At 50.2% G+C, this 13,600-nt stretch overlaps 5 protein-coding genes across 5 annotated transcripts; 2 read left to right on the top strand and 3 right to left on the bottom strand.

Annotated features, from left to right (window-relative positions):
* Window positions 1-734: 734 nt before the first annotated feature.
* Window positions 735-2,484, bottom strand: BCR38DRAFT_338754 (glucose-6-phosphate 1-dehydrogenase; the record flags this gene model as incomplete). The annotated part of the gene is made up of 5 exons (XM_040855642.1): window positions 735-850; window positions 909-1,848; window positions 1,902-2,246; window positions 2,305-2,325; window positions 2,392-2,484. 5 exons carry the CDS (start codon window positions 2,482-2,484, stop codon window positions 735-737), a joined length of 1,515 nt encoding a protein of 504 aa, XP_040717164.1.
* A 2,716-nt stretch (window positions 2,485-5,200) lies between these two features.
* Window positions 5,201-5,639, top strand: BCR38DRAFT_339981 (ribosomal protein L35A; the record flags this gene model as incomplete). Its single annotated transcript, XM_040855741.1, has 3 exons — window positions 5,201-5,313; window positions 5,375-5,475; window positions 5,542-5,639. Coding segments are annotated over 3 exons (312 nt in total), but the record flags the coding sequence as incomplete, so codon positions are not given.
* A 627-nt stretch (window positions 5,640-6,266) lies between these two features.
* On the bottom strand, window positions 6,267-7,561 carry BCR38DRAFT_174911 (uncharacterized protein). The gene is made up of 3 exons (XM_040853882.1): window positions 7,473-7,561; window positions 7,016-7,409; window positions 6,267-6,939 (listed from the first exon to the last, which is right to left on the bottom strand). The coding sequence occupies exons 2-3, from the start codon at window positions 7,313-7,315 to the stop codon at window positions 6,565-6,567; spliced, it is 675 nt and encodes a 224-aa protein (XP_040717162.1). The 5' UTR covers window positions 7,316-7,409; window positions 7,473-7,561; the 3' UTR covers window positions 6,267-6,564.
* Window positions 7,562-10,100: 2,539 nt separating this feature from the next.
* Window positions 10,101-12,099, top strand: BCR38DRAFT_174559 (uncharacterized protein). Its single transcript, XM_040853880.1, has 4 exons — window positions 10,101-10,688; window positions 10,763-10,849; window positions 10,914-11,078; window positions 11,136-12,099. The coding sequence occupies exons 1-4, from the start codon at window positions 10,298-10,300 to the stop codon at window positions 11,909-11,911; spliced, it is 1,419 nt and encodes a 472-aa protein (XP_040717161.1). The 5' UTR covers window positions 10,101-10,297; the 3' UTR covers window positions 11,912-12,099.
* A 414-nt stretch (window positions 12,100-12,513) lies between these two features.
* On the bottom strand, window positions 12,514-13,489 carry BCR38DRAFT_429527 (vacuolar ATPase assembly integral membrane protein VMA21). Its single transcript, XM_040859973.1, has 3 exons — window positions 13,067-13,489; window positions 12,912-13,003; window positions 12,514-12,834 (listed from the first exon to the last, which is right to left on the bottom strand). The coding sequence occupies exons 1-3, from the start codon at window positions 13,177-13,179 to the stop codon at window positions 12,695-12,697; spliced, it is 345 nt and encodes a 114-aa protein (XP_040717160.1). The 5' UTR covers window positions 13,180-13,489; the 3' UTR covers window positions 12,514-12,694.
* Between the last annotated feature and the right edge of the window lie 111 nt (window positions 13,490-13,600).

Below are 13,600 nucleotides of genomic sequence, written 5' to 3'. Positions count from 1 at the left end.
CGTGTTTTCCAACACTAAGCGTCTCAAGAGTGTTAATCGCAAGACATTGTATTTACGCGTCATGCTCCAATAAGATAGCCTAAGTTCTTTAGATTTCAGACGCGTTTGATACAACTCTTACAATCAGCTATAATTATATTTAGAGTAACTTAACAGTAGTTTACTATATAATTATTGAGAAACAAGTAGTCAAAGGGGACAGGTAACATCTCGATAGGGGGGTATTTGGGGGTATTTAGAGCGCAAATTGGCGCGGGTTCAACGCGGTTGGCTAACACTAGGCTTGCTTGGCATCAACCCCGGCTGATATCCAATGCCTTGAAGTCTATCACCACCAGTCACCTCGTTGGCTATCATTGGATCAAGAACAAAAATGATCCTATGCAAGTCACATTGCTGTTGACGTTGTGAAAAAAGTAGTGTATGCTCCACCACGAAAGGATGACAGCTTTCAGAAGCCGGTGTTGAACAAACGATGATCTCTATCAATGTTCGCAGGTAAGCATCCGTAAACCCAAACCCCTTCCTAGGCTATATATCCACTATCGCAATTCCATGCATCTTACTCTGTTGTCTAGTCCTAGTGAACATCAAGAGATTCCACCCTTCCAAATGGGGCTTTCATCCCACTCACGGGCGGTTTAGCTGCATTTGCTTCGGTCAGCCAAATCCGCTAAAGTGGCAGCTCACAGGAATTGCTAACATTGATCACCAAAACACACGACAACGTCTACTTACAACTTGTTGGGGGGTATAGCGGAGGTGGTAGGCCACTGGTAGCCGGCCGCGTCGCTGAATTTGTACCCATAACTAGCCGTAAAGTCATCGAGAACTGCAGGTCCTCTGGAGCCTGGAACTTTTCGTTAGCGAATATGTAATACGAGTTCGCATTGATATACAGCCCTTACCATATGGATAATCCATTGGGATGATCTCCTTGTTGTCGTCCAGGTAGTGGAGCAGGGGAGTGAAGATCCTCCAGCTAGCATCTAACTCATCATCTCGGACAAAGTTGGAGTGGTCGCCCTTCAGGCAGTCGAGAATGAGCGACTCATACGCCTCTGGAATCTTGAGATCAGAGAATCGTCGTCGGTATGTCAAATCCAGTTCTGTGACGACCGTTTGCATGCTAAGGCCAGGCAGCTTAGAGTTCATCTTGATGTAGACACTCTCGTTGGGCTGGATGCGCATGACGAGCTCGTTCCGAGGGATGTCCTTGAAGATACCGCTAGTAACGTCCTTAAACTGAATCCTGATTTCCGTCTTTTGCTCGTTAAGCGCCTTTCCGGCCTTCATGATGAAGGGCACGCCGTCCCACCGCTCGTTCTTGATATATGCAACCAGGGCGCAGAAGGTCGGGCAGCGCGAGTCTTTGGGCACGGTGTCGTCCTCCTTGTAGGAGGGCTTGCTGCCGTCCAACGATTTTCCGTACTGGCCAATGATGACGTTCTTAGGCTCAATAGCGGGGATGGCACGGAGAACCCGAACCTTCTCGTCTCGAATATCCTCGGCCGAGAAGGAGATAGGGCGCTCCATCGCAAGCAAAGTCAGCACTTGGAGCAGATGGTTCTGCATGACGTCGCGGACGATACCGAACTCGTCGAAATATCCACCACGACCCTCGGTGCCGAACGGCTCCTTAAAGGTGATCTGCACATTGTCGATGTGATGACGGTTCCAGGTGGCGCCAAAGAACTCGTTACCGAATCGCAGGATAAGAATGTTCTTCACCATCTCCTTGCCCAGGTAGTGGTCAATCCGGAAGAGTTCAGCCTCGGCCCAGTCGGGCTCAAGCGACTTCTGAAGCTCACGGGAGCTTGCCAGGTCCTTGCCGAATGGCTTCTCAACCTAGGATCGGGTTAGCAACCGGCGCCTGCATGCGCAAGTTCTAGGTTGCTTACGATAACTCGAGCAATTCCTTTTGTGGGATAGCAGCATCTCTTGAGATGCTGCGAGACAATCGTGAAGACACTGGGTGGCAACGCCATGTAGAAGAGACGATGAGCTTCCTTGCGGTCCTTCTCAAACTCTTTCAGGTGGTTGTCGAGGCCGTAGAAAGATTCGTCCTTGTCGTACTGGCCCGAGACATATGTGCAGAGATCGGCGAACTCCTCCAATTGTCTCTCCATGTCTTTGGTGGGAGTCTTAATGAACGACTTGACACGCTTGATATATTCTTCATGGTCCATCTTTGTCCGCGCATATCCAACAATCTTGATGTTCTTGGGGAGGAATTGGTTACGATACTTCCAGCAAGTCAGTCTCGAGACCATCCGATTCGATCTAAAGCGACACATTACTTACGAGACCGAACAAGGCAGGGAACTAGTTTTAGTATTAGCAAAGGGGTCTCAACAGTGCCTCGGACGCCCTCAGGTGTCTGCCACTTACAGTCTTCTTCTTCGCAAGATCTCCCGAAGCACCCAGGACCACGATTATCGTGTTATCCTTGAGCTCCATGGAGCTGTCGAATTCGGTTAGCATCGCAGATTTCGTGGAGTGTGCAATCTGAAAATGTAAACAGGTTTGTAAGGGGGAGACCGTGGCCAAGAACACCAAGACACTCGCCCATCATAGTGAAATGTTGGCGGGGTCGGCGGGGTTTCTCAACTTACGAGGCAGCGGAATCCATCTTGGCAGTCTGAACGGTCTAGAAGACAGAATTAGTCGCGGTTTGAAGATAAATGATGGTATGCAGATTCGGAGGAACTGAAGACCATATGGTTTTTGGGGGTTGCTGGTAGCCAAATAGAAGTGTATGTGTATAATGGAGGATGGGCTGAGTAGTAATTGCTGGGAACTTCGCGCCTTTGGAAGAAGCTTCGCAGATCGATAAATTGAGCTGGCTGGAGTCCAGCAAGGTGGGGGAAGCTTACTCAGGTCCCGGCTCTCTATCAAACTTCAAATTGCAGTGCGATCCGTGGACAACTTTACAACTGCGTAAAAGTCGGTGCTGTGAGGTTAGAGCAAGCCCGAGATACCTGCAGCGAAATACCGTCTGTGTTTTTGTCCGAGTTTTTGTTCAAGGTAATGATGAAAGTGTCGTCAGTGGAGAGTTTTTGTTGCTGACGGAGATATTTCCACAGAACCGCCGCGGGACTTGAAATCGCAGCGAGCTCGGAATCGTCGGGGCCAGATCGACCGGATGGGTGTGGAGTTTGGGCTGAAGGGTCAATGCAAGCGACAACGGCCTTGCTTGTTGATGAGGCACTTTATTCACTTTTATTTCGTTGAGACAAAAGAAGACATCAATTGATGATATAAGCAGCATTCAGCTACCATTACACTAGCACGAGCCGAGTCTTCGAGACAAAATGAAGGATTCGTCACAGTGTTCGTTTTCCTCCGCCTGCCTTTCTGGGGCACCCACCCAAGTTTGTTAGTAGCATATTATGGGCAGCGCCATGGGAAAACTGGTGGGCTAGACTCTGAGTGGCTCAACGCAAAGGTCCAAAGAGAGTCACCTCTACCGCAGTCAGATACGGCAACACAGACGTAGCTGTCTTTGCTTTCGCATCTGCCGATGACTACCAAGCTTTCAGACGACAACGCGGATCAATGGGCATGGTGAATTGATGGTTTCACCGAGGCGAAGGACGTTGCATTGATGTTAGGAAAAGCTCTGTGATGCACGACGCTTTGCATCGATTTCTTGATTGGCGCTTTGAATTGAGCCAACAACCACAAATCTTGGTGTCCGCGGGGTCAAGTCACGAACGGAGCGGCATATTATTCTTGACTTGCAGGATAAGTAAAGGCACAACTGACCTGACGACACGACGCAAGCATATGTAGGTCTAATGCTTGAATAAAAAAACCAACAAAAACCCTCGCAGGTTCGACCGTTGAAGGGTATGCTTGTAGGCAGGCTGCTTAATCAATGCAACCATCCACTGCTCTGGGACATCCGGTTTTGCACTACGAAGGATCCACGGTTGATTAAGCGTCTCATAACTCCGCGGGTCCGGGGTTCCACTATGAGACATGGAAGTCCGGATGGTCCGGGACCCTTTTCAGCGGCCTACTCTATGTCGCAGACGGGGAGCCCCATTATTGACATTATTGATAGCCGATGATCGTCCCAAACTCAATGTACTATGTATATGTTTCCAAAGGCGGCAATTCTTTTCTACACGCATGGTACCTTTTTGTCGGTGAGTACGATCAAGTGCGGACGAGCTCCCGCAGACTGCTGTTGAACGCCTCTGCTGGGCCCCAGCCGATTTTGAGAATGGTTGTCGAATTGTGTACCTATAAAATAATGGAAGCATCACATTGTTGACAAGAAAAATCATTAAATCTCGCAAACGCAAGTTGGTTAGTTGGTTGAAGTAGGAGACCATACCGTCCACACTGGGTATGGAATTGAAAACATATTCCTCGTCATTTTGGTCCTCATCATGAATTGGAGTTTTGTTACATGCACAGGCCAGGCCCGTGGATCTAAAAAGTTAAAAGCCAAGTTGCAAATTGGCAATTGTAGTCTCAAATGAATTTCGAAGTCCTAGTTGGCTGGAAAAGTGGCTTGTGCATTTGCGATTCTTGCCCAAGTCTAAATTGCTGCCGCAACCGCAATTTGTGGCTGGTGACCCGCACCTGCCTGCACTAGCCACACCAGAAAATTTTTGACCACGAAACTGTGCCTTCAATTTCAGGGCTCGCTTAGATCGCACTTTCCAGCCCGGTCGATGAGTGATAACCTCCACCTTAGGACTCTCAACCCAATCCGCCAGCCAGCCATACACCGACGACATCGCCCAGTGAACCAGTCTTTTTCGACAAGACTTCTACCAGTCTCCCATCACCCAGGATTTCTGAGCGGCGGAAAAGAACCACAGTCAAGATGCCTACCGAAGCTGGTCACAGATGTAAGCATTCCTCAAAATTGAATCTCAACAAACGCGAATCTACCAACAACCAGCGCGCGATGCGCCTCCGCTTGCATTCGCTGGCCCTCGGTCGCAGTCTGCAGTCCGCTGGGCAGTTGTGATGCGTTATGTCTTCTGCATCGTTATCATTAAGATCTTGCTGACCCGATTTGCCTTTAGTATACGTCAAGTGAGTTCATCCTAAGATGCAGAAGCGAATATCATGACGGAGACCTGCCCTTGCCTACGCCGCAGGGTCTACACTGGATGTGGATGTGCTGCCACTATATTGCGGGAGGATTGAGTAGAAATGGAAGGGAAAACCTGGCTGACGAAATCGCGTTTTCAGGGGTCGTCACCTTAGCTACCAACGTAGCCGACACACCACCCACTCCAAGACGAGTCTGATCAAGATCGAGGGCGTTGATGACACTCCCGGTGCCAAGTACGTTGGAATGCGCGCATCATCTCACGACCCGACACATGGGGCTAACAATTGGTTACAGCTTCTACCTCGGCAAGAAGGTCGCCTATGTCTACCGCGGGCAGAAGGAGATCCGTGGCACAAAGATCCGTGTGATCTGGGGCAAGGTCACCCGACCTCACGGTAAACTCGCTCCCTTCGCGTTTCGCGATCCTACTAAACATTATCCCGTACTAATGTTTGTTCCAGGCAACTCCGGCGTTGTTCGCGCCAAGTTCACCCACCCCCTTCCCTCGCGATCTTTCGGTGCTTCTGTTCGTATCATGCTGTACCCCTCCTCGATATAAGTTGGGTGTACTTGGCCGGAGTTGGTAGTGTGGATGGTTCATGACATGGCTGCATCTGGGTTACGCAAAGGTTGCAAGGAAAATCGGCTTCAGCCTTGCGTCTAGCATCACAATCAAGAAAGATATACCAACAAAACGAAACGATCGATGGTTTCTCGTGCATGGGTGAGGACGAGTACTGCCCGGAACGCTGGACGACGGATGGAGGACGCATTAATCTGCTCGGGAGACTTTCACGATGTGCTGGGGACGCCGTTGGGATTTGCGGCAGTGACTACTGGTTCTATGAGGTCTCCCTCCTTCGCCGTATTAGTAGGCATGGGCGATGAAAGTCCTCAAACCCTGATGTGCGCGGAATTGATCTCAGCATAGAGGTAATGATCAAAATCGCGTTTTCACATCACCCATATTCTCTCTGCCAATGCTTGAATCCGCTCCACTCCGTGTGACAGCAGGTGGACGTCAACACTCACCATACCTAGTTCAGTACTCTACGCCGAAGAGATAAAAACATTTGGGAATCATAAACTACATGATGAGCTCCGCGTTATCCTCTTTCGTGTCCGAACTATGTCTCGACTTGCATACTGAATGATAATGACCACGACCTGTTTACAGCGAGAAACTTGAGGAAACGTGCTGTAATGGCTACTTGTTAACGCCGCCACATGACGTTCTCGTAAGGGACTAAATGTTTATAGGGGGCGTTCCCGGCGATCGATCAACGCCTCTTCGTCTTGTGTTCTCCCAATACTACATTAACACGACGATTCAATTTGAGACGCAACACGGCATGTTGTCCAAGCCTAATGCTTCGCGGACGGTGGCAGGATTCAGTAGGGCGACTGGGACTTTTAGATGAAGCCTGGCCCTAAGACGCCTCACTGCCGTCCCACGGGGTTTGATTGTAGGTCGCATGTGAGAATCAGAATGGGCTTGGCTGTGTTATGTGGTGTGAGTCGGGACGCGGAGACGCGATGTGGAAGCTTTCAGCTTGTGTAAGTATGTGGCCTGTAAGCGACGAAAAAGGGCGGACAGGGTTGTATCTCATCGGTAATGGGGCGCCAGTTATTTTGTTCCTCGAAGGAAGCGTTCCGTGCATTGTGCGGTATGACACAATACAATACGTCCCGTACTGAACTTGAGGTGTATGCCCTGAGATGCCCTGTGGCCGGGATGTTACATAGCTATACAAATCGATTAGGGAATGCTGTGTCCGCATGATTTGCTCCATCTGCGATATATCATAGATCGTGGCGCTGGACCATGCCAACATCAGGAGGCATTTTCGGCTGACATCCTATGACAGTGTGTATAAGCGACTTGTTCGATAGTTCAGTAGGTATATCTATTCAAATCCCTATACTGTGTCGTACCGGCCGGTTTGAGGGTGGGAAGCTAGCACGTGCTAACTTATACTCTAGGTCTGAAACCGTATATTCAGTCATTGTTCTGGAATGTAATGATGTGGAGGTGGCTGGGCTTGTCGTGATCTTTATAGACAAGGATGTTCGTTGAACAGAAGTTAGACGGAGCCTACCACGCGGTCTATGCAGAACTCTACTTGTCAGTCCCTGTTTCTCAGTTAGCGGGCAGTGAACTGTAGTACTTCCCGCAATCTTCTTGGAGTTGAGACACAAAATGGACCCGAATAAATTGCATACGACGTAGCGCATTACCAGTTGCTGAGTTTAACCGGTTTGTCGCCTATTCTTCCCTACTAACTGCTATTTCGGAGTGGATTTACAAGTAGACTGATCGGCGAAGCCTCTGCGAAGCCGCGCGTCAGGACCTTGAGGCTGTGAGCTTGTGTGTGGGGGGGGATGGTTTTACGGCTGGCTGACGAACAAGACTGAAGTGCTGAGTGGCGAATCGTATGCGAGTGTCTCCAGTTTTGCCCAGTCTTGGTTGGTATAGATAAGGCCAAATCCCGAACTGTACATGCGCTAGGTATAGTTCATGTGCCTCGTATCCTGCAAGAGGGACAAAAAGCAGCCTTAGTTGTGACGGTAGCTTTGAGTCATGCTCCTACCCGCCAGGTCCGGCGCCGCAGAAAAAAGAGCTTGGTTTGGGTTGGCAGGGAAGAGGACTGTGATATACTGGTAATGTTGATCCTGCCAACTGGGTACGCTCAATGTTGGTTTACAACCACAGAGAGTTACCGGCCGTTCAACGGTGTAGCGGCGGACGGTGAGATCGTCGTCAGGAAAATGTCACTGCCGGCACCAACTGTAGCTCCCAGGAACGCGGCGGGATTAAGTACCAAGTTAATGGCTGCGGTGACATCAAGATCCCTGCGTAGAGGTGGAGAATTTGGGAGCTCTCAACTCTTGCTATTCGTTGTTGAGCATGACGATTCGTACATAATCAATAGATGTCGAGATGAGACTCGAGATTAGTGACTCGATGCTGTCTTCAACTAGACCGAAGCTCTGTTTTGAGAAGGTAGTTGGAAATAGTTAGAGGGCATCCAGTATCTGCCAAATTGCAGAATTTCAATTATGCCCAATTGACATTCGGCTCATGCCGGTTTGACGCCGCTGATCAGGAGTTAAATGCTTCCGAAAGTCAATTCAGTTTAGAGATCTTCAGACAGTGCCTGCATGATGAAAGGTAGAAGTCACTTTACGCCGAGTCTAGCAGAGATATTCTGGAGGTCTTCGAGCATTGATACCATTGAGCTTTCTCAAACGTTAATGGCTAACGTAACCCCGGCCGAACACTACGAAGACCCCCGCCTGCACTATTTGGGTAATACCAACCCCAATATAGAAAGATCGGTCGATCATTGCGGCGGCCTGGTCCAGATATCCGAGCTCGGGGTAGCGCAATGCACTTGTCTCCATACGAGCGTTCGTCCAGCACATGTAAATTCGTATGGGTCTCGATGGGATTTGCTGGAAATCGATTGATGGTGGGCTGGCCTGGCGGGTTTTTGGAGGATGCAAAGCTACACAAACAAGGCAGTGCACATAGTGTAGCATCAAATGTTTTCTGCTTACCTCGAAAACGTGTGATTATCGAGAACCTCTCATGCTGCCTTGCTTATGAGCTCCAAGGACGTACCGATTGAGCAGCACAGATTTGATTGATAATGCCTCTGCAACTCATCAAGCCTCCTCAACCAAATTGAAAGTGAGACCGTAAGAGACGCAATCTGTACACAACGCATGGAGTGAATCCAAAACTTAAATTAAAGCCCAGTTCACTGGCTGTCTGGACAGTCCATCGTTGCCCGCTACTGAAACTATACACGTCTAGACCTGGGGATCGTTCACCGTCCCAACCACGTAGACCTGAAGGCGACCGACAGTCGTCACCAAATCATCCCATATCACGGCAAGACAAGCATTGGCCCCTGGAGGCTTCCATAATAGTGTAAAAGAGACAGTCAAACTTGAGGCTGTGTGTTGTGTGGAAGGCGATTATTTCTTTCCTTTTACACCATTATCAAATCCATTCTTATCAACTCTTCCTCGTTCCGCCCTTTCCTCCCGCTCATTGAATCCATCTTGAATATAATCAAACCCTTGAAATCTCGCGGTTTGACTCCACACGTCATCGGAACATAACACAACCAATCGTCACTGGTCTCTCGGTCCTTGTCAACCTGTGTGCAAATACCGTCGTCAGTTTTCGCAAGCAGATTGGTATTTGGTGGCAACGGCTTGCTCGGCGGCATCTATGACAGGACCGGCACCGCTGGTTCCCTTCGATCCTGATCGTCCGCGACACTTACCTCAGTGACAGAAAAGACGAAAATCTCTCCGTGTTCGTCCTGAAACATCCACGGTCTACAAGGGTACACTTCCTACCTTACCCAAACATTGAGTTGACGTCACCCAAGGCTAGAAGACCAACACTACTACTTGCCAGCCTACGCATCTACACAGAGCCTTCCTCCGTCCCAAATGTACTAACGCTGACACGTTGACACGTTAACGGTTTCCGGATACGAACTCGGGAAGGTACCACTCGATAGGTAAAGTGACCAGATCCACGAAATTGAGGCAGGAGCCACCGGGTTGGCTAGAAACCAACTTCGTACAGTTTACGACTGCAGGCGACTGCCCGGCTGCTCGGCTGTTCTCTCAAAGTTCACCAAGCACCCGATAGTGCGGCCGGTTGTCCAGCCACACAGGACACCCCTTCCCTGCATTTCCGCACTTTCTGAGACGGACGCAAAGCTTGGATCCGCACCAGGGTCCTGTGCTTGCGGTTGCCACCCCCCAAAGCCCCAACCACCACCAACTCGTGCAGCATCCACCGACTGATCACTGTCGTTGTATCCTTAGACCTTGAGTCTTGGCCCACTAGTCACGGCAAACTCGCATTCGTAGGGTGGTTTGCCTGGAAAAAGGATCAAAGCAGCAGTCGCATTGCTTCGCCGTCGCGCAAAGCTGCCAACTTCTATCTTCTTCTCCTTTCACCCAGACTATACCAGTACTAGGGCGCCAGGTTCATCACGATAAGGCAAGGCGCCAAAGAAACAGAAACAACCACCCTGGACAGTTGCAACATCCATCCTGACTATCGACGCTCATCCAGATCCACAAACCCACCCTATTCTCCCCCACCAGTCGCTTCCAGGTTCCCAGCACTCCAGATTGCCAGTGACCCAGTGTAATAAAACAAGAGCGCAGCCGCCCGTCGTCACAATGGCGTCTCCAAATTACGACCATCACGCGTTGCCTGCGCCGTTGCAGCAAGGTCAACAACAGCAAGACTACTCATCCTCACCGTTAGCTTCGCAGTCACAGTACTCTCCGCCGAGACGGGACACGCAGCCCTCTCCTCAACCGCACCAGTATCATCCGCAGTACGAGCCACAGACTAAGAAGCAGCCGTCGCCTCGGACCAACAGTCGGCCTAAGTCGAGGGCTTTCAGCTTTCGCTCCGACAAGTCGCAGAAGGCGGAGAAAAGTGCTCCAACCAGCGGCTCCTACAAGATCACAAGCGCCGACCTACACGAGACTTCGGCTGAAAAGGCGAAGAAGAGACTGCACAGCAAGGCTGATCCAACTATGGCCATGAACGAAGCGGAACCATGTAAGCGGAGACTTCCTCGCCCACTACGTAGTCAACTTGAGCGAGGGGCGTATCTAATCTTGCTTCACCCATAGCTGCCGTAGCTCAGTCAGCCGCCAACTTCGACGAGCACGCACCACTTCGATCAATCCAGCACAGAGATCGCAATGGCAATCTCATTGGTAAGCGGCTTCTTGTCTCTCCGCTCTGCCGTCGGATGAAACTGGTCACTGACCCGCATTCCAGTCGAACCCGATCGATCGAATCCCACTCGAAGTAGATGGGAGCGACCGCTCGACACGATCCGCAGCTTCGAGGCCGCCATTGATGGCGGCTACAATCGCAAATCTGTCTATAACGCAGAAACGGATTCGGTTGCTAACTGGGACAGAAGGAGCAGCTATTATGGCAGTGAGCTCGAGCGATCATCTCGCTATCCCGTCTTTCTTACTCACAGCGTTATGTTAGACAACGGCCCTCGATTCCCTCAGAACAGCTACTATGGTGATCGACCGAATTCTACCTTCCGACCCGACAGTCAAATATACGATTCACGAGGTTCGATGATGATGGGAGGGGCTGCCAGAGACAGCTACCTGGATGAGTACAACAACGATGGTGCTTACCCGAACACTGGCAATGGTTTCAGGAACAACAGATTACCCCCTCGCAACCAGTCCGAACCTCAGCTGAATGCCCGAGTACCCGACAAGCGTGTGTACCCCATGCCGAACAACCACCGATCGTACGAGACGGTAGCATCGGGAACGGGCAGCGGAAGCTACGGCGAGCCCATGGGCTACCAGACTGATCCTACTAGCAGTGAGAACAGCTCTCTCAACCGCCAATCGCCCGCCAGACGCCAAGAACCCATGAACGACTATGGCATCAGCTTTGGCCAGTCGACCGCAGCATATCAACCCCCGACTTTCGCTGTACCAGCTTCGCAGCCTCGAACAATGCCATCAACACCACCCCGCCTCCCAAGAAGGATCCTGGCGGTTCTCTGCTTCGTAAGGGCTCCAAGCTGGTTCGTGTGGGGGTCGCCCAGGACCGACCTGAGCTGGGCGAGAAGCGAAAGAGCTGGTTTGCTCGAAGATTCAGCAAGAACTCTTAGACTGCGTTGCGTCACGGCTGCCCTGATAATATCCCATGCGACGGACCTCGACCATATTTTCCCAAGATACCCACATCTTCTCGACTTCTTTCATGTCCCATTCACCACTTACCACTTTCTCAAATAGACCGACCTACCTGGCCAGCGTAAACATCCTATTGACTCCCAAAAATGGGACAGTAACTGCGACTTGTCAGACAAAACGTTTGCACGATTGATGACAAATGTAAGCGTGTTAGGGGGCATGCGTGTTATTGCATGGACGAGCTTGACGTATGAAGGAAGATATTTCCCAAGAAGATGTTACACGAAGTTGAGCATTTGTAGGAGTTCAAGTTTTTCAGCATGATTTGAGTACAGAGCAAAGCAGGATTGTGTCAAAGGAAGTAATTGGCTCATCATTGGATGACTTGGCCGCCCATTGGAGGTCGTTGACACCATATTCAGGAAGCGCTAGGGTCGACTCATTAATATTTCCTCATTCCCCATGCCTGTGACAGCAAATGTACAGGGTTCGACACATACATGATATGGGAAAGGGGTTCGTTTCTCCTTTCCCTTGTCTCACGACAGCTCATATGCAGCTTGACAGATTAGCGATGGGAAAGGGACCTCGTCGGAATGGACACACAGCGCTGATGCATGCGAATTCACATTATGTCACAGACATCAAAAGGTGTTTGCATTTCAGGGGATCTCATGCGAAGACTGCCATAACATGGAAGGATATGATGTATGAAGTACTCAATTCACTCACTACATATGCAAGCATTTTCGCCCGTTTGGCACTTTACGCTCGATTCTCCACATTCAAATATGAATAGGATGAATTGACTTTGCAGAGACAACTGCGGTAGCCTTGCCACCATGGCGAAATCAGAATAAGCAACTGCCGACCGCCCCAATGACACTAGCGCTCCTTCTTTGTGTCCTCCTTCGCCTCTAACTCCAGCCGATCAGACTGGTCCTCGTTGTAAGCAACGATGACGTAGCCAATGAGCACAACGTTTGCCATGATAGCTGCCATTGCGCCTGCGTACGTTGAATTGCCTGTCATGATGATCAGCATCAAAAAGCTCATACCCTTCAGTTCTTTTCCTATTAGCTAGAGGTCATCAGAGACATACCCCCGAAGAGCGTGTTCACGCTTGCATAGTAGGATCCAAGCGGCACCACTACCATGGCCAGAGTGAAGGCGAGGAGCTTGAGGATAACATCGCTGGTCATATCATTCATTAGATTACATGACACCACTATGGTATTTGGTAGTCGTTGAACTCACGTGGGAACCGCTGGGGAGATGTTGGATTTTTCGCCCGCGGCTGGGCTGGCTCCGATGGAGTCGTCCTTCTCCAGGATGGATTTCTCGGACGCGACGATGCGGCTGGACGTCATGCTGAATATTGTGATGTATTGTTGTCCTGAATGGCCGTGGCTGATAGCGGCTCTTTGTGGTGATAGTAGGCGATGATGCAACTTGCACCTTTGAGACAGGCACCTTCGAGACGAAGACCCTCTTGGCACAAGCTTTGACCTGCAGCCGTTGCTGCTCTTGACAATCACAAATAGCCCCGATTACCCAGTACTTGTGAGGTCAAAAGTGAATAATTATTGTCATTCAACCATTCTCAGGCAGCTTCTGCTTCTAAGAGTTTGAATCTTTCAGTCTTCTAAACAGCCCGCTCTGATTCATGTGTTAATAGCTCGATCCCCAGCTCTTCGGTGAAAGTTCCTGGGGTCTCTCTAAGTCTATTGCAAGGGTCAGCTGACAGCGCGTAAACTGGGGTCCCCGCGTCCTGGGTCGACGACGCCAAAA

This window comes from Pseudomassariella vexata (genome assembly GCF_002105095.1).
Source record: "Pseudomassariella vexata strain CBS 129021 chromosome Unknown BCR38scaffold_5, whole genome shotgun sequence".
In the NCBI taxonomy this organism is placed as follows: Eukaryota; Fungi; Ascomycota; class Sordariomycetes; order Amphisphaeriales; family Pseudomassariaceae; genus Pseudomassariella; species Pseudomassariella vexata.
Note: the sequence above shows the minus strand (reverse complement) of the source record. Positions and strands in the feature narration are given on the sequence as shown.